A 21,016-nucleotide genomic window follows, 5' to 3' on the forward strand; every position below is an offset into this window, starting at 1 on the left:
AGTGCTCAGGCATTGTTTATCCAAGTCCTCGCTCCTCACCCTATAACTGTGTACCAGAGGCCACGGAAACAAGATCCCCTCTCAGGATGCCATTACGGCCAAGCAGAATCTCATTAAAAATCAATTCCTTCGGTCCATAAAGCCAGTTTATTTTATCTTGCTGGAGTGCCGGCTGCTAGCAGTTACATAGTTCCATTGTGTGGCAATCTTGTCTGTTAAGAACATCGAACAAAACAGCTATTTAAAGATTTCCATTTTATGTTAAACTTTATAATTTTACAGTAGTTTAAGTTTTCAGGGTTTGCTCTGGAGGTCCAGGTATCTTGTTACACGTGTGAGAAGTATCCTTGCCAGCCCCGGGGCCCCATTAATTAAATATTTGCCTTTATAAACTAGATGTTGTCTGATGTGAAAGTGCAGATTTAATGGAGCAGCAGGGGTTCCAAAGCTTAGAGGTTCAATGTGTCCAGTTGCCAACAGTCCCCCATCCACCGCTGCTTTCCGATTGCTGGGCGGCACTTAAGGTCTTTATCAGCAACCACACAAAACTCAGGTACAACGTTTTCTTTTTGTAGTATCTCTAAACACCCTAGGGATTCATCCGCACTGGCTACATTTTATAAATGGGGAGTTGAAAGCACATAGAGATTCCTTGACCTGCACAGGTCACACCCTGAATCAGCAACAGAGGTAGAAGAAATTGGAGAGGCCACTCCGTCCACATCTGGAACCTTTTAACTCTCTCAACCCCCTTCAGTGGATTTAGAAGCTGGCAGATTTCAAAGATCAGTGACCTTTTGGGATAGTGTCTAGCAATGAAACATACAGGCTTGAATTCCTTAGAGTTTGGCTATTGGACTCCGCGATGCAGGCTCAGAACATAGGCTGCAGGGTCTGTGTTATTTGTGCGGAGGGTAATGAAAGATGGAGGGGCGGGGTGGAATCCGGTTCTAAGACGTTAAGAGCTGCTTACACATCAAGGGCTCTTCCCCTGCCACGGGTTGTTGACTAGCAAAACGTGTCTTTTTTTTTTTTTTTTTTTTTTTTAATGTCAAAGCTCAATGTAACTTTTAAAAAAGTCCTCAGTAGAAGGGTGGGGGAGGGGGGCGAGGGGGGCATAGCCTACTGGGTAAGAGTGTTTGCTCTGAGATGGTGAGGACCTGAGTTTCATTCTCTTACCACTCACGTAAAAGCTGGGCGTGGCAATACAGCAATAGGCACAGGGGTGGGGTGGGGTGGGGGTGGATCCTGAAAGCTTGTTGGCCAACCGGCTTAACTCAAATAAAAAGTTTACAGTTCAGTGATACAGCGCGTCTCAAGGCCATAAGGTGAACGATGATATAGGAAGACACCCGAAGTCCTTCTCGGGGTGGGGGGGGAGGGGGCCCTCATGTGTGGGCGTGGCCACTCTTGTTCTCGTACAGCAGACTCCTGCGCACGCTCGCAAACACACACACACACACGCACGCACGCACGCACGCACGCACGCACGCACGCACGCACGCACGCACGCGCGCGCTCCTCGGTGGAAGATAACAGCACTATCCTCTGCTTTGAACTCTTATAATTTGACAAACGCATTTCTCAAGAAGCCACTCCTGGAGCAACATTCTCCAAGATTCTCGTGTGGTCGGCAGCATGGCGGTTGATAGCAGAATAAACAGGAGGTCCTAGTTCTAAAGGTTTGTGATCTGCACAACCTGTGCTCCCTGTGCTTACAAAGCTGTCCCTTTAGCAAGTCTGAAAAGTCCTGCAATGGGAGAAACCTCATTTTATCTTGTTTGACCAAGGACTTTGATGCAACAAAAGAACTCTAAACAGCCTCTCACAAAAAAAAAAAAAATAAATAAAAATAAAAAAAATACAAGTAATTAGGATATTTTTGAGAAACAAGTAATCTTTTAATAGTAAAAAAAAAAACGTGTACCAGTGTCTTACAGTTTGCATGCATGTGCGTTTGTTCGTTTTTGCTTTTTTTTTGAAAAAGGGTTTGCTTTGTTTTCATTTTTGAGACAAGGATTCCTGACTGTCCTAGAACTCTCTGTGTAGACCGAGCTGACCTTGAACTCACTGAGATGCACTTGCCTTTGCCTCCCAAGCGCTGGGATTAAAGTGATGTGCCACCACCACCCGGTTTTAGTTAGGGTTTTATTGCTTCGAAGAGACACCATGACATGGTAACTCTTATAAAACATCTCACTGGTCTGGCTTACGGTTTGGAGGTTTAGTCCATTATCATCACGGTGGGAAGCATGGTGGCACGCAGGCAGACGTGGTGCTGGAGAGGAACTGAGAGCTCCATATCTGTATTGGTAAGCAGGAGAGAGAGAGAGAGAGAGAGAGAGAGAGAGAGAGAGAGAGAGAGAGAGAGAGAGAGAGAGAGAGAGAGAGAGAGAGAGACTAGGACTGGCTTGAACGTCAGAAACGACAAAAGCGGGCACAGTGACATATTCCATCCAACAAAGCTGCTCCTGATGGGTCTGTGGGGGCCATTTCCATTCAAACAACCACAATAAACCATAAGAGCTTCTATCTAAGGTTTAGACTCTAAAGCACAGAATCCTACCACTAGAGAGGAGTCCAGTGGGTTAGACCGAGCCTCCACACTTACGGAGGCGGAAGCATAGAAGAGCAAATAGCACAAGTGGATCACGCAGTGAGAAAGTGAGTCATCTGTGGAATCACACTACCTCCTGAGTCTGTGCAGGAGGCCACCACTCTGTCCCTTTATCAACACCCCATCCCAAATTATCTGTGAAAAGAGACGTTGCCACGGTTGTTCTGTGCTGGCGTTTGCCTGTGAAAACACTAAGCTGGAGAGTAGGCTCTAGAGGAAGGGGCTTGGGAAAGTTACAGGACATAAGCAGAGATCATCAGTCCTGCCGCTCTATGGAGAACACAGGAGGTGGGGTCGGGTGGAGGATGGGAGGGTGGAGGTTGGGGTGGGGGTCGGGGTGGATAGTGAGAGGTGAGGGAGGGGTGAAGAGGAGGGGGGGTGGGGGATGAGAAGTAGGGCATGAGGGGTGGGGCTGACCGTTGCTAGGGACAGTGGTGGACACTTCAAGAGGACCTGCAGGAAGACTCCTTCGTGAACCTCGTGGAAGTTGGTGGGGGAAGTCAAGTGAAGAGGACACATGGACATTTTCTTTGTGAAAGGCCAAAGTCTCATAAGAACATGGGCGTGGAAATTGCTCTGTATGCGTGTGTGTTGGCCGCGCATATGCCTGCTTTCTCGCTGTTTGTACACATCATCCAAGAGTGTGAGCATGTCAAGAAAGATCTGATTCCTTGTGCCTTGATCAAATGAATCGTGGGCAGGTGATCAGGAGGTAGGAAATGACAAATTATGTTTGATGGCCAAACTGAAGCCCAGTTCCTTGAGTAGGGAGACAGAGGGTGACTGAAAGGAGTTTTTAGCCAGGCCAGTCTAAAGAGGATGCTTTACTCAGAACCTCCCCTACCCCCACCCCTACCCCCCCCTCCACCCCCGTGATACTTTATCACAATGTGGTTTCCAGTCTTGGCTGAGAAATGAAGCTGGGAACCTTAGCCCAGCATCAGCTCTGACACACTTAGGGTAATGGAAGACATCTTTCCCTCATAACTTGAAAAACATGACGGCCGATATTGGCTCTGAGTATGTCTGATAGTCTAACTTTATTTCCTGTCAACAGAAATGACTCTGATTTATATTCAGTCATCAACTTCACACACTCTTGTTCCACTCATATTGAGAACACATAGAGAGATGTAACAGTGGAGCCCGTGATGTATGCCTTCCCAGACATGTTTCCTAGTCCTAAGGAGACCTCAGGGACTGAGACAGACACTTTGGCATTCTCATTCCGCTCACACTGGATCCCCCTGTGCCTCTTTTTAGTGAGGTGCATTACCAGGGCTTCAGCTGAGCTCCGAGTCAGCTTTGATCTCCGAGTGCCTCACCTACCTACCCCATGCTGTACAAGATGGCTGGCCGGCATCCAGCAGTTACAATGAGATGCCGCCTGCCTCGGGGTTTATCCATGCTGGCATCTGGTGCATTATTTTATGCTTCCAATATCTAGGGGGAGCGTGAGAGTTCTGAAAATTCCATTTTCTTCTCAGAATGGATCAATGTTTGGGGGCAGTGCGAATTGAGTGATGTGCTTTTCCATGGCCGCCATCATCTGCTTTTAAATTCAGAAGTATTCTTTCCATGTCTCCGCTAGGATGCTGTGCGATTCGGCAAATTGAAGATGGCATTAATCATAAGATCTGCCTTAGCTGTGTGTACCACTAAGAAAGAAAATGTTAGCAATTAGAATGCGGCCCAGTCATCTCTTACACGTAAACCTCTGTGCATTGCCCCTCTTAAAGGGGTCTTTTCAATTATGTAGAGAGCTCATTTATGTATCGTACTTTTAAGACGAGGAAAGGAAAAAATAATCCAACGTGGTGGCACATACCACAGAGGCAGGAGAGTCAGGAGTTCACAGTCGTCCTTGACTAATTCAAGGCTGGTCCGGGATCTATGAGATCATCTCGAAATAAAAGTGTGCACAGAGTAAATTGGCTAAAGTTTTCTTGAACCTGCTTTGTACTGGGCTAAGTGTTCTGAACTGTCTCGGTGAAGCCTTCAGTGTCCATTCTATCGAACACAAGTCAAAGGTTTGCCCCAACGCATGATGGAAGGACATAATCACAATTTCATCATGGTGGTCACTTGGCAGACAGCAAGTCTGGGCTCCAGTCCCGAGTGTGCGATGCCGTGGGTTATGAGGAGCCAAGAACAGAAGACGCCTTGATTTTAGAGATGTTAAAAATCTGAGAGTGTGCAGTCTGCATGGATTGTTTGGTGTTAGATCATGGTGTGTGGTTTCCTTACACAAAAATTCAAAGTGGATTTTTTAAAAAGTTCTATTTCTTCATTTATAATTTCGACCTCAGTAGAGTATGTAAGGTTTAAAATCACTCACACCAGAGACAGTTTGTTTTGGTCATTTCAGTATTAGCAATTTCTAGGGACCTCACCCCCCCCCCCATCGAGTAAACTCACATCCCCTCGAGTAAAAGGTGCCAGCATTTCGTTTTTGAGAGAAATGGTTATCAACAGGGTTTATCAGTCAGTCCATCAAGCTGGGAGGCAACTTCATACAGCTCCCGGGGAGGGCACCTGGCGATACTGTCAGGTTCTTTATTTCAAATGTGCAGTTTCTAACATGAAAAGATTTGGGCTGGAGAGATGGCTCAGTGGTTAAGTGCACTGGCCAGTCTTCTAGAGGGCCTGAGTTCAATTCCCAGCAAGCATATGGTGACTCACAACCATGTGTAATGGGATCCGATGCCTCTTGTGTCATGCAGCGGTACATGCAGACAGAGAGCACTCACACACATTACGTACATAGATAAACCTTTTATAAAAAAAAGTCTATAGCCATACCGCCCTGAACACGCCCAATCTCACCTGATCTTGGAAGCTAAAACAAAAATACTTAGAGTCAGGCATGGTGGTATATGTGTGTGATCCCAGAGCCCAGGAGTGTGAAGCAGGAAAATTGCTACTCGGGGTCAGCCCTGGCTATATAGTGAGACTGTGTCCCACAAACCCAGGGCCAGCAGACTGTGGACTAGTGCAGAGTATTTGTTTAGTGTGTGCATGGCCTAGAATTCCACCCCTGGGGTGTAGGGGAGGAAGCAGAGAGCGAGATATTTATTCTTTAAAACTGTCTGGTCAGAGAACAGTAGCAGTGCCCCTCATTCTTTATGTTTATTCTACGACAATCAAATCTCAAACGATTAATACTTCCCCAGCGTTAGGGTACAGATCCCTTCTTTATGACAGGGTGCCAAATCTTATCTGAAAAAAAATTATGTTTTGGGGAAAAGAGATAGCAACCATTAGAAATCCATTGAAGAAATGGTCTATATTATTGGAGTAAAACTTAAACATAAACATGTCAGTGTCTTTTTAATCAATTAATAAATGTATAAAACACACAATTACCGTGAATTCATTAGTACTTACTTCATTTACTATCGAGAGTTTTGCTTATCTATCAATATATCTATCGTGTTTTATGTCCTTATTTATTTGTCTATTTTTACAGGAGTGGCCTGCCTGTTCCATAGAGCACATCTGGAGGCAGAGGACTACTTTGTGGAATTAGCCCTTTCCTTCCACCCTTACAAGAGTAGGGGTCAAACACAGGCCTCTGGCTTGCATGACATCTCCTTTACTCTCTGAGCCATCTCCACAGCCATTCTATTTTTTTTTTTTTTTTTTTTTGAGACAGCCTCTCACTTAAGCCCAAGCTGACCTAGAACTCAGAGCACTCTTTCTTCCTTAATTTCCAAAGTGCTGAGATTACAGGTTGGGCGATCACATTCATCAGGACTTTTGTTTGTACTGCTAATATTTCGCTTGTTCTCCCACAATCTAATAAGAGCAGTGCTCCCCGCCCCCGCCCCGCCCCTTCCCTCTGGACAGTAGACGCCGGTGATTCTTCCTACTTCCAGGAGAGGGCAGTAGTGTACACCTTTGGAACCGGATTCTATTATGCTGTTAGACCTGCCCTAGAAACCTTACACTAGGATTTGTCAGTTAGGTCTCATCTTAGTTCCTGACCGATCAGGGAGCCACACCCAGCTGGCTAGAAGAGACCTGATGAAAAACTGAAGCCTCTTCTTCCAAGGTTTGTAATGTGCTGTGCCTAGGAGCAAAAAAAGGCAAGGACGTGCACTGTCCACAAAAGTCAACTACGACAAGAGCACCGCCCAAGACTTCGCTGCCTTTATACAATTTGGGCATGCCAGCCTCACTAGAATTGTTGAGGACCGGGAGCTTCAACTTTCCATTCGAGTGCCCTGGGCAGTAACTCACCAGTTGTTTTGGTTGTTCCATTTGAAGAAAATGCTGGGGTTGGGGATTTAGCTCAGTGGTAGAGCGCTTGCCTAGGGTTCGGTCCCCAGCCTAGGGTAGAGCGCAAGGCCCTGGGTTGGTCCCCAGCTCAAAAAAAAAAAAAAAAAAAAAAAAAAAACGAAGAAAATGCTGAAGTAGTTTTTTTTTTTTTTTTCCATGTTCTTTAACAAGGCACCGAATGTTTATAGATGAATTATGGCTGGCTGACACTTTGTGTCTGACTTGCGTCCTTGACACTGAAAGACACCTGAACGTGTCCTGAGAGTGTAGTTTTAGAAGCCCCGTGAGTTTGTCATTAGCACCAAGTAAATGCTCCAGCAGGTATCGTTCACTACCTAGAGAATGTACTAGAGAGTGTATGTACTACATGGAACCGGTAAGAAGAGAGGAGCAGAACGGAGAGCCGTGTACCCACCTTGCACACCGGATGCCTCTGTGCCTTCTGTGTCCTTCCCTTCTGATCTGGTTCTATTCTGTTCTGTTGGCCTAGCTGTCTGTCACTGTGCTAAAACCACCCTGCCTGAGTTACTGGGGCTATTCAGTAAGTCTTCCTTCTGGGTAAGCCAAACGGGAGTCTTCCTACCCCCTTAGTACCGGCCCCCTCTCTCGAATTCTCTTCTTTGTTTTTGCTTTCACTGATTTAATCTTGACATTTGTGATCAATCAATGAGCAGAAAACTGAAACGAAAAATAGACAGTGAGACCCTCAGTCACTTAGTCATTCCCCCAGCCTGAGGGCTCAGTTTCAATCCCGGCTCTGGGTCTATACAGCCTGAAATTAGGTATTTAACTTCACATGACTTCAGCTCCTTTCTAGGTACAGTATAGACAATACCAGTACCTGCTGCCCAGGCATCCCAATGTGACAAGACAGCCAATGTGCTTGGCAGGTTCCCCCCCGGGAACCTCATGACAAATGCCAGTTAATGGACTTCCAGGAGCCAGCCCATTTCTGGAGTCTCTCTGAGCTAACTGGAGTCCCCGCTGTCTCTCAACTAGCTTCAACCCCATGCCAGTTTCTCTCTCCAAAGTTTTGTTTCCAAACTAACAAAATGGAGGAAACATTGAACTTGTCAAGATGAAGCCAAAAGCCAAGATAATTCACCTAGGGTGTCATCTGGAAAGATTTCAGTGTAAGCTGTTTAACTGGGCTTGACTTTAGAAGAGAATTGCAGCTTGTTGCTGAACGCTTCCCCAACACTCAATTCTTCACGGCCACAGAAATACTTGCCAGGAGCCACTGGAAAAGAACCCCGAGATACTTGTGAAGTCACTGTGGGATCTTGGGGCTTCTCCTTGTTTTTCTCTTTTTGATGAACTTAGGAGGAGAAGCCATTCCTTATTCTGGGGCCAAGACTCCTTCCTAATTTATTTTTCCGGTTCCTCCGTGGCTTAGAACAAATCCAAAGCCATTTCTTAACTTGTTTTCCAGAAAGAGGAAAGCTCAATGTATCATAATTTTTTATAACTTCTTCCCAGCCACATATATTACTTTTAAAACACAAACATACTTCCCCTTGCCCTGAATTATTCTTTTCCATGTGCAATTTTCCTGACGTATTGGAGTGATATTCCATGGTTTGCACTGACTTGGAGGTTTTATGACTCTGCTGTGTCAGATCAAGCTAAACATAATTCATTCGTAGCTACTTAGTGCTCAGGGAATCAACCCCTGAACTTAAATAACTACGGTGCGACCTCTGTAAAGTATCATTTACAGTTCTAAAATTGCTATTATGGAGATAACAAGATGTGCCAAATGTCATAAACCAAACACCAGCCACAAGCAGGTCAGCTACTACTGCACCTCTCTTTTCCTTCCATTTTTTGGGTAGTTCTCCATAATGCTATTTTTGTTTAAATGGATTCTGAGGTAATTACCCAGCAGAGGAAAGCAATGTTCATTTTATACTGTATTATAAAATACTCCAGTGAGTAAAGAATTCTCCTCTATAAAGAAGCACCGCAGAAATGTAAATACTCCATTAACATACTGCAGTTTACTAGCAAGGACCTCCATTCCCTGTGAGCATTAAAAACCCACCCCACCATCCAGGGCTGATGTAACCCAGCTGCTATTCATCTCTGCAAATTACTTTATGGAGGAAACCCTGACTGAACATTTAAGTTCTCCAGATGGGAACTCCGAGCTTAGTGTTTGTGTGCCCTTCGGAATATACCTGTGTTCACAGCACCCTTAACCCTAGGGTTTGTGATCTTTTACTGTGCCATGTTCGCATCTCATTTGATTCCTGAGCATTACAACACATTCGATTGCAGGAAACGAGCTGTGTCACGGTGGTAGAGTAACGGAGCTGTCAGCTTCCTGGTTGCCATTCAACAACTATTTAAGGATCTGTGTGCACTGTTTCTGGTACCAGGGATCGGCAATGAGAACCGAGGAGGGAACAGGTTCTCGGCTCCTGTAGTTAATGGGCTGAGCGTGGGGACAGAGAGGGGAGCAACAGGTGTCTAGGCGACATGGCAGATACACTAAGAGAAGAGTGTGATGGATCCAAAGGAGGACCAGGCTGAAGACAGGACGTGGAAGAGGCGGGAAGGGCTAGAGTCTTGTGGCATTGTTGGAAGAAAGGAGCCTAAAATTCCAGAGCAAGGGCAACCATGGAAGCCCCGATGACCCATCTGGGGATCTAGCCTCCCCCCAGTAGGATGTATGCATCATGGGTGATTGTAAGTTGGGGGCTAACGTATGAGGTTTGTTATTTGGGTTGTGGTTGGAATGTGGAAAGTCAACTGCTCTCCTGGTCAGGAGGTTCCTCCCACTCCCAGGTGAGGAAGAACAAAGCCAGGCCAGGGTACCAGTGGATGGGCTTGATTGACAATGCCCTTGGGCTACAGATGCTACAGTGTCTGACAGCAAGAGAAAACAGACACAGACCAAACAAGCAGGCAGTTCAGGATTCTGACTAAGGGGATGGAGGAGTCCGGTTAAGTACCAGGAATGATCCAGAAAGTGTGGAGGTTTGAGTGAGAATGGCCCCCATAGGCCCATATGTTTGAATGCTTGCTCCCCAGTTAATGGAATTTTTTGGGAAGGATTAGGAGGTGTGGCCTTGTTGGAGGAGGTGTGTTACTGGGAGTGGGCTTTGAGGTTTCAAAAGCCCATGCAATGCTCAGTCTTGTACTCCCCCCTTCCCTTTCTCCTCTCCCTACCCCTCCCATCTCTCTCTGCTGCCTTTTAATCAGGATTCAAGCTCTGAGCTACTACTGCAGAACCATGCCTACCTGCCTGCCTGCTTCCATGGTCCCCACCATAACAGTCACAGACCAGCCTTCTGGAAGCCCCTAGTTAAATACTTTCTTTTATAAGTTGCCTTGGTCGTGGTGTTTCCTCCCATCAAGAGAATAGTAACTAAGACAGAAGTGCAAGGCCTGTAGTACTTGGCTCAGCCTTGGCAACAGTAACCTTGGCTCTGACCAGACACAGGTGGTACCCAAGAGGTAACAGGAAGTGTGAGTTAGGGGAGAAGATGGTAATGGAGGCAGGGGACTTGACAGTTATCTATCAGTCACTCAATAGTGTTTTCAGGATCCGTGTATGTGAGCAGAAGCACAGTTGGCCTCTCTAAGGAAAACTTGACAGAAACCACGTTCAGGGCTTTGGACACTGTGTCGAAGTAACCAATGAGTCTTAAGTTTTAAAGACTTGCACATCAAAATGAAAAGATTAGAGTTTTCAATTCTATTACTCGGTCTGAGTGGGAAGCGTTGTATCTCCTAATTCAGATGTGTTGACAGAAATGGTAAACGTGGGCTCAGTGATTAAAGTGCTTTCTGAAAGCATGAGAACCCATACAAATCCCAGGTGGCATGGCAGCCTGCCTGAAATATTAGACCCAGAAAGAAAACACAAGGGATACCAGATGCAAACTAAGACTTGTCATATCAGTGAGCTCTGAGTTTGATTGAGACCCCCTGCCTCAGGGACTAGAGTAGAACACAGTAGATGAAGACTCCCAACAGAAACTCATGGCTGCACAGAGTGCTGAGATGACTGTTCAGCCCTCATTGATATCATTTATATCATTATAACATTTACACCATCCCCTGTAAGGCTCAGGGGACACTGTGGAAGAGGAAGCAGAAAGAACATAAGAGCCAGAATATAGGGAGAAGGGCTAGGAGATGTCATTGTCTGGGTGAGAGCAGACATTGTAATTACAAACTCACAACAACACCAGGTCTGGAAAAGGAAGGGAAAGGAAAGGGAAAGGAAGGAAAGGGAAGGGAAGGGAAGGGAAGGAAAAGAAAAGAAAGCAACACCAGCGGTCAGGCTTGGATGGAGGAGAGGCCTGGGGCCCCGACTCATCTTTGCCACTGATAGATTCAGGAAGCCAGCACTCATTGACTTCAGTTGTCCACCCATGATGACCCCATTAAGCTCCAATGTGCACTTTCAATTCAGTACCTGATGGCCTGGCTAAATTAAATAGGTAACAAAACGAAACCACAAGTCATGAACATAGGAAAGGTTCTGCTAGGGCTGGGGCAGGGGAATCTGTAATAGGGATGGGAAAGAGATGGAAGGGTGTCGGAGAAAGTAATCAGAATACACACACAGCACACACACACACATACACACACACACACACAGACACACACACACACTCACACACACACCACACACTCACACACAGCACACAAACACACACACACACACACACCTCACACAGACACACACACATCACACAGACACACACACAGCACAGCACATCACACACAAACACACACACACACACACACACACACACACACACACACATCACACACAGACACACACACACACTCACACAGCACATCACACACTCACACACACTCACACAGCACATCACACACAGACACACACACACAGCACAGACACACACACACACATACACAGCCCACCACATACAGACACACACAGCACAACACACACACACTTACACAGCACAACACATCACACACACACACAGTACAACACACAAAGACACACACACTCACAAGTCATGCACACACACACAAACACACATGTATACATATGGCACAAAACACACACTCACACACACAGACACACACACACCACACATACTATACACACAGCACAACATACACAGATACACAGCATAACACACATTCACACAGCACAACACACACACACTCACACAGCACAACACACACAGACACACAGCACAACATACAGCATAACACACATAGACACACACCCACAAACTATGCACACACACATACACATGGCACAAAACATACACAATCACACACACACACACACCACACACACACACACACACACACACACACACAAAGAATATAAGTAAGTGTAATAATTAACAATTAAGCAATCCAATTCAGTGGCCATCACATCATTCAATATTAGATTTTCTGTTTCTAAGGAACACAACTTTAACTATTATTACACTTGTTTATTGTGTGTACTTGTGTATGTGTGTAGGCATATATGTGAAAGAGCTCCAGTGTGGAGGTTGGTGAATAACTTGTAGAACTGAGCTCCCTGCCTTCACTAGGTAGGTCCTGGGATTAGAACTGGGGTTGTCAGGGCTGGCAGGAAATGCCTTCACCTACTGAGCCATCACCCCAGCCTGAACTGCTTATTGCTACATGGAGTTTTGAACAAAACAGAAAGGAAAATGTTCCTACCTCTTTGGTCTTGATAACTTTCTAGAAGCTCGTGCATTTCGATGGATAGGGGTAATGAGACCACACACTGTTAAGCACCTTGGGCTTCCGGAACAAAGGCCTTTTAGAAAAACAAAACAATCTTTATTAAGGACATGTGGTTCTATCTACTATGGGAGCTTGGTGAAGAGCAGTGTGGAGGGCGGGACTATGAAGGCTCCTCGTGGCAATACCTTTGCTTGTAACTAACAGGTAAATTGCACTCAAATTGGTCAACAAAACAAGCTAAGGGGAGCAGAAGGGGGTGAGCCACTCTTCACTCATTGCATCTCCTCCAAGCCCCCTCATTGGTGGATTCTGTGGCTGAGAAAACTCTGCCTTCTCCACAGCAACCCTAGCAGCGGACCCCTTGCCCTCTGGGTGCCCTGTCAGCCTAGGAATATGTCTGGTACGTGTTCCCCTTTCATCTTTCGCTTCCTGTCTGTGTTTGGTCTCACTGCCTAGATTTCTCTGTGTCGTGCAAGCTAAGCCCGCAGGTATGTGAGCTGAAGGAGGGCTGATGTACTCTAGAGATCTTACCAGGAGGATTAACTATGGCTGTCTTCATACAAGGTGACACAGCAGTGCAGGTGGCTTTCCCAAAGGTGGTGCCATTTTTATTGGGGAACTTACGGGGGATGCTGGTTTACCACACCAGCAACTGAAAAGCAGCTGAACAACTTAGCCAGTTCTCTACAAAGTGGAAGCTGCCTTGGGAGATCTCCTCAGGCCCTTAATGAGTTCCAGTCATATTTGGTAGGGTCTTTTAAGTGACTCTTCTGTTTGTTGGAGAGAGAATTAAAAGAAATTCTCTTGGGGGAAAATTTGCTTTTTAATTGCCAACTAAAAGTAACCAGATCTGTTTGTCCTACAACGAAAATGTGAGTCGCAATGAATGTCCAGTGCAAACTAAAAAAAAAAAAAAAAAAAATTTAATTTTATTGATAGCAACTGATGATTTCCATCCAAGTCCATATAAGGAGCTGGTTGGTAACACTGAGACTTACCCTCAGCTCCTTGGTGTGTCAGAAGGAGTTTTGGTTACATCTTACTGAGTAACACTTGTTCCTAAGCAAAGTCTGTCCTTGGTTTGTTTGTTTTTTTTTAAACAGTTGCCTAGTCAGCAGATTGTTGAGCCATTTCAGTTGAAGAGATGCTAGAAATTCAGCTTGGTTTTTTGTTTGTTCGTTTTTTTCTTTTTCTTTTTCTTTTTTTTTTTTGTTTTTTTTTTTGTTGTTTTGTTTTGTTTTTTTGTTTTTTAGATGGGCATTTCACTGAGCACTTCTGTTTGTCCTTTTCTTCCCAAAGTGGCTCAAAGTTGATTTCCAGTCCAGCTGCTGGTGCTTAATGTATCTCACTCCCTGCTGGGAAACATGAGGAAGGACTAACCAGAATTGATGCTGGGCAAAAATGCTACACAGCACAGGGGCCACTGTCACAAAGTGTCACAGCAAAGGCCTGACACTTTAGTTTTAAACTTCCTGTTCATCGGGGTCTCAAATACCAACAGATAATTGTTAATTTGCGATCTGAGTAAAGGGCAGGCTGCTGTGATCACATTCTTTAACAAACTTTCATATAAAATTCAAAAGACATTGTCATTTATCAAATTTAAACAACAATTGAGGATCATGTCATCCAAACACAGGACGTTGACATAAGTTCAAATTCTGTGTTAGGAAGTTAGCAATGAAAGAATGAGTCCGTGTCGACTGAATGGCGACGCTCTGGCTACAATATAAGAGTGCTCGTAACATGAGGCAAATGGTTAGCACTGTCTGTGCCTTTAAGATCATAGTTCAAAAGAACTACGCAATGTGATAACAGAGAAAGACAAATACAACCTTTATTCTCTTTCAAAAACCTCGAAAACAAAGCCTGGAAACTACAATTTAATCCCAGGACTTAGGTTTCATGGTCTCACATAAAAACTTATAACAAAAAGATTAATGCTCTACAAAATGAAATATAGTTATCCTCAACTATATAGGGGGAAAATGAAGCAAACGTCTTTACCTGACACAGAGGAGAGCTGATCAACCAAGCATTCATAATAAATAAAGCGTTCTGAAGTACAGTGTCACGTTCAGCTTTCATAGTCAAGAATCACAAGATGTGACCTGATATTAAATGTTACCACATTCAGAAGTCAGAAAGCCGACACATTGGAACTGCTAAAGAATTTCTTTGATATGCATAAAAGTTATTTTAAGTCACTTTTTAATCTTAGGCATGCTGTTCATCTAAAAATAAGTATTAACTAAAACAGAATAATAGAATGAATGGAAATAATCACCGTAACTCAACATCTGACAGCCATAAAACATACGCACGCCTTCGAGGAATGAAAATACACCAGTAACTAGAAAATAACTGCACTAGGGAGTCAGCCCAGAGCACCCTGACAAATGCCAAGTAACTTTTCTTCGGGGAACCTGGAAGACAGTATCATGGAAAATTTTATTTTTAATTTTCTTTTAAATTATTGTTCCATAAAAGGGAGGGTGGTTTAAAATAAAAATGTCCCAATTGTCTCTGAGATTAGCTTTATATCAATTGTAGGCAATCAAATAAAATCAGCCGAGTAATTTTAACATTATCTTAAAGGCTAAAATAATCCCGAGTCTATTTTGCTTATAAGAATATATCTATCCCTCATCATTCTTAAACGTGATCACTAGAAATGCGTTTCATTTGAGAGTTGACACCGACTTAAGATAATTCTTTGTGAAAATAACACAAAGTTAACTAAATTATTCCCTTCAGCATCAAAAAAAAATGACTATGATTCATTCAAAAGGGGGGTGAGAAGTCAGGCAGAGGTCGGTCCCTCAAGGTCCCAAGGAAACAGCTCCTCACCAAGATCATTTGCAGTCCGGTTTTTCAGGTTAAAACACTTCCCCCTGAGCCATGCAAACTGCGCTTGCATTTTCAAAGTTTTACACAGCCTCTTGTAAAGTTTGCTTTCACGTTTAATGACGCGCTTCTGCCCTGAGATCTGCAGCTTCCTAGACCTAGCAATTTTTCTCACTCGTCCCACAAATTGCACGCTTCCTTCCTATGCTCAAGAGCAAACACCAACACTATGATTGCCACCGTTCGTGGGAACAAATTATTACAGGAAAAACAGAGCTCAGGTGAGTACTTCAGGCCCAACCTGGGTCAGGATTCCCAAATTTAAGGGCACAGGGACTCCAGAGAAGCTTGCTCATCCTGGCCTTACTGTGTCAGAACCTGAGGGGCCTGGCGCCTCTTCATCGACTTAAATTTTAACAAATGTGCTTTTCCCGCTCCCCCAAGCTTCTGTAGGCCATCAGTGGACATCATTTTCCATCCCAACACTTCCCCGCCCCATCGGATATCTCCCTCCCAGAAAAGCTGAGGGGGCCAGAAGCTTAGAGGGAGGAACAAAAGCTTAGATTCAGAATGGGATCCAACTGCTGGCTGTTGGTCTTAATGAGTTCCAATCCAGGAATCTTCCGTGTCCTTTGCCCTGGAATGCTGTAGACTTTAAGGACCTGCCATGTCCACCCGGTAAGCCACGGGGGAGATGGGCAGAAATGGCAAATGTGTCACTCTGCAGTCCAAAACCTGAGAACAGTCCCGTATCTCTTAAGAGTGAGCGTGTAAGTAATTCCCTTCTCCAGGCCCTTCGTCCACAACAGATCAGTGAGCCTTAAGTTGTGTTAGGAGCAAAGGGCTACCACCGCTAAAAGCGGCTTGGCCAAGAAGCAGGAAGGGGTTCTTGGGAGGCAAGATCACTCATCGTCATTGTCATCGTCATCCTGGTCCTGGTAGCGAATGTAGACGACCAGCATGACAAAGCCCATGAGGATACAGAGGGAGCCGACGACCAGGTAGGCGATGCCCAGGAAAGGGTTCTTGCCACCCATCCATGAGATGTTGCTAAGGATGATAAGCTTGTGGCCGCCGAAGGCGCGCACCGGGTAGTTGTAGGTGATGTTGACCCGGTAAGTGCCCCGGGGAAGACCGGCCGAGTAGTTGCCCTGGCGGATGCGCGCATACAGCTTGCGGAACGTGGGCAGCGCTGCGGTGCGCATCCACACCACGAAGTCCTGGTTGATGAAGCCGGTGTTGTTGGGATCCGGGCTGAGCTCATAAACCGGCCGGTGCCAGTTGGGCGGCGGCGCCGTGCCCTTGAAGGCCAGCGCCAGGCTGCCGTTCACCAGCGGCGGGTTGCGGAACTTGACGTGGTAGTCAGTCCACCAGGCGATGGCGGTGCGGTCGAGCGGCACCTCGACGAAAGGGTCCGCGGGCTGGCGCTGGTGCCAGAGCGAGAAGGAGTCGTTGAAGAGGCTGTTGGCGATGGCGCCGCACGGCGCGATGGGCAGGCCGTCGGAGCTGAACTGGTAGGGGGCGCACTCGTTGGCCGGGTGGCGCAGCGCGCTGGCCAGGCCGCTGAGCTGCGCGTCGTCGCGGGACACGCCGTAGCGCCGGTTGTTCTGGTAAAAGTTGGACAGCTCGTAGTAGAGGTACACGGGGCCCGGGAAGAGCTCGGGCAGCGTGAAGCTCCAGGAGCACTGGCAGCTGGGCGGCGGCGCGCGGTCCTGGCCCTTGGCGGCGCACACCGAGCAGTTGCCGGTGCCGGGGTTGCCGGTGTAGTCGTACTCCAGCTCCTTGATGCCGTTGGAGGAGTAGAAGAGGCCCAGTCCCAGGCCGATGAACGCCAGGCCGGCGCAGAAGAAGAGCGGCAGCGTGATGCCGGCCGACAGCAGCGGCTGCCAGGCGGGGAGGCGCTGCTGCGTGAAGGCGGTGTTGTCGGGCTGCTGCGCGCCCCGCGCCGAGGCGCTCCAGGTCATGGCGGGGTCTCAGTCGGGGCCTGCGGCGGGCGCTCAACCCGGGTCAGCGGCGGGCCTCCCGCCTCCACTCGCCGTCTCAGCTCGACGGCTGCTCCCCGGCCCCGCCTCCCGCCCGCGCAGGTGCGCCCGCCCCGCCCCCCACGCAGGTGAGGCTGAATCCGGCGCCCCGCCTCTGCCCGGGCTGCTCAGTTCCGCCACCGCCCGGGTGACCTGGGACTGGCTCCGCCCCTGCATGGCGCCCTTCCCAGGTGAGCAGGGCGAGGCTCCTCACCTCACCGGGCTCTGACTCTACAGTCCTCCCTTTCTGGCTCCTCCTCCTCTCCCCTCCCCTTCTCCTCCCCCTCTCCCCTCTCTCCTACCCCCCTCCCAGTTCTCCCACTCCTGGGTGGGTGAGTGATGGGCTCTGAATGGGTCTTACCTTTGCTCGGGTTCCTTTGCTCGGGTTCCTTTCCTCTTCTACAGGGCCTGGGCAACTTCCCCCAAATCACAAGCCTGACTTAAACAAGAAAGTTCCACCCCAGAGCTTGCTTGCTCCAGGGTGGGGTTCTGTTGGCTTGATTATTTATTAGCTTGTTAAGGCTGTTAATCCTCCTTATTTAAGGAAAAGGGTGAGTCTTAAGTAGGGTTTCACTTAGTTTTCAAGCACAAATTATAGTGCCCTGGGTGTTACATTATGGTAACTGCATCAATTTCAACATGGAGTTCTTATTCTCCCCCTTTTGATTTAGGGCGGCATGGTGGAGGGGTGGGGTGAGGGATGGGAGGGGTTAGTATTTTCTAGCCAGTTTCTCCAGTCTGGCTTGATAACTATGAAAGGTGGAAAGTTCTGTAAAAATAAAGTGATCTTTTAAGAAGAATCAAAGACTGGGAGAATTTGCAGCCTTTGAATGTCTTCTCTAACTGGCTGGAGAAACTACCAAGGAGGGGGAAATCCCCGCTATGGACTACATCTGACGTTCTTTTCAGTTCTTCTGCTTGTCTAGAGAAAAGCCTGATTCACCCTCCACCTGGGTTGGGGGACGGTGCTGATATCCACAGTCAAGGACATTTATGTGTTGGCCCAAGTTGAACTTTATAAACTGTATAAAAACTCTAATTAGCCCGGGATTCGCAGGGTTGGTTGGTTTGTTGTTTTTGTCTGTACATAGTTTAGAATACACAGAACATAGGGGACTCTGTATTAAATCTTCCTTAGGTACTGAAGTTCACCCCTCCAGCTCATACAGTGTAAATAAATGCTTTCTCTGTTATTCTTGCATACCTGTTCATGTATTGCACTCAGCACTCATCCAAAAATCCAAAGAGACTTGGAAAACTAAAAGAGTTGTTAAAAACAGTTTTAATGTTGTCCCTCCAAGTCTTCAGCCCTATGCTGAACAATGTAGAAGACAAGAGGCAATTAGACCAAACTGGAATCTTAGTACTCTAATATGGCACTCTCTGGGCTGTTGTTGTTGTTTGTTTGTACTAGAGTTATCTGAGAAGAAGGAACCACAACAGAGAAGATGTCTCCATAAGCCTGGCCTGAGGGGTGTTATTCTGATTAAGGATTGATGTGGGCCACCTCTGGGCAGGAGGTCCTGGAGAACATTAGAACGCAGGCTGAGCAAGTCATAGGAAGCAAGCCAGTAAGCAGTGTTCCTGGTGACTTCTGCATCAGTTCCCAACTCCAGCTTCCTGCCCTGGGTTCTTTGGCAATGGACTGCGATGTGGAACTGTAGTCTGAAATAAGCCCTTTCCTTCTCAATTTGCTTTCTGTCATGGTATTTTATCATAGGAATAGAAACCCAAGGCAGGCATGTCCTATGTAGGAAAAAGAGTCAAAACAGCCAGTAGCTGGCCTAAGATCCCACATTGAGTTGGACGAGAGTGACACTATGTTGACTTTGTTCCATTGGATGAATCTGGCTAAGTCTTAGAGAATGCTGCAGACGACCCAGCTGTCTTCAATCCTTCTTTATTCCTTACACCCCACCAAAGGGAATCCCAAAGGGTCACAGGTTCCCCTTACACTTTTAGTTTTTAATAAAACAATAAACTGACCTCTTCACCCTTCTGGAGACTTCCACCCACCGGGTGTCAGTGAATCACCCTTCGGTATGATTCTGGTTGAATCCAGTTCTCGCCACTTTATCTAAAGGATCTTAAGTCTACAGTCGCTTGGCCGCCACACCCCTGCAAACTCCCCTTTGGATCTGAGCTTTCCCGGGTGCTCTAAAGGCAACAGTGCACTCATTCCACTGACAGGGAAACGAGAGCAAGAAGGGGTGGATATTTTACAGCTTAAAATGATCAATAGGATTAAACACAGCAGAAAGGTCAAGGGGCATGTGTTAGGTCTCAAACCCAGGACAAGGCTGACAGGTGCCCATTTAACCTGGCCACCAGGTTCTCCCTGCAATTCTGCAGTCCCTACCTGGTCCAGGGCCCTCCTGACCGCCATATCCTACTCCTTATCCTGAACTCTCCATTCCAAGGGGCTGGGCTGCTCCTTCCTATGTAATCCAACCATTTTGGTTACCCACTCTTTTTGAACCTTTGGGTCTCCTGTCTGCTGTAGCTGGTTGCCCACTCTCCCCTCTCCTTTCCCTCCCCCTCTTCTCAGACGGCATAGCTCAGTCTGGTTACAGCCACTCTGGCCTTTCCCAGAGATCCCTGCCTCTGGCTGTGCTCTCCCACATAACTACAATAAACCTCCTTCACCATACCTGTGACCTGTCCTGTTTCCCTTTCTTTTACTTGTTTATTTTGTGCCCAGATCACAGGAATGACATATATGTGCTCCCCTTCTGGGGACCATGACCATCCCAGACTGAGTTGCTGATCTGACTTTCTGAAGGTAAGTATGGATCATTTGTTTCTGCCGCCTTCTGCCACCCACAAGATTTAATTCCAAATTCTCCAGTCCGATTCTCCAGCTGATGCTTCCTCTGCCTGCTTTCTGACTGCTGCTCCTGTCTCTCTGGGCTCTGCCTTTCATGCCGTCCACGTGGGCACTGGCGCCTGCAGCCTGTTATGCCTCTGGCCTATAGACCCACGTAGATGTCTCCGTTTTCTCCAGCTCTCTCCTCCTGCTGCATTGTTTGGGTCTCTGTCAGGAGCTGCAGTTTTGCCTATAGCAGCTTGGGATTCTTATCCTTTTTTTCTCTCACTTGGAGCTTCAGAAGGATCTCTCTGTCTCCTGCAGCCTCCTGTTCCTCCCTTTAAGGCCACCACCTTGTGGACAATCTTCTGGGTCTCTACTAAAGACACTTCCTGGCTCCCCTGCCATGCCTTCCCCTAGGAACTACAGCCCACCTGCAGTCCCACTATGCTGACCCTCAGCTCCTGCCAGAAATCCAAAGGCTTGTGTTCTGTGTTGCAGTCCTCTTCCTCCACGGATCAGATTTTATTACTACAGCTCATTCCTAGTACAGATCAATGACCCCCAATTGGCACGCTTGCTTTCCAAATTCTCTCAGACTATAGCAACCTCTGCCACTGAACAAATGATCCCAAAATCTCTTATCTCAAAGATTCTACAACTTTCCATCCTTAAATCTTTTATCTCAGGGGTTGGGGATTTAGCTCAGTGGTAGAGTGCTTGCCTAGCAAGCGCAAGGTCCTG

At 46.8% G+C, this 21,016-nt stretch overlaps 1 protein-coding gene across 1 annotated transcript; it reads right to left on the reverse strand.

Moving 5' to 3' along the window:
* Window positions 1-14,410: 14,410 nt before the first annotated feature.
* On the reverse strand, window positions 14,411-17,526 carry Tmem30b (transmembrane protein 30B). Its single transcript, XM_032907937.1, has one exon. It carries the CDS (start codon window positions 17,407-17,409, stop codon window positions 16,348-16,350), a length of 1,062 nt encoding a protein of 353 aa, XP_032763828.1. The 5' UTR covers window positions 17,410-17,526; the 3' UTR covers window positions 14,411-16,347.
* Window positions 17,527-21,016: the final 3,490 nt, after the last annotated feature.

Source organism: Rattus rattus, chromosome 7, assembly GCF_011064425.1.
Source record: "Rattus rattus isolate New Zealand chromosome 7, Rrattus_CSIRO_v1, whole genome shotgun sequence".
NCBI lineage: Eukaryota > Metazoa > Chordata > Mammalia > Rodentia > Muridae > Rattus > Rattus rattus.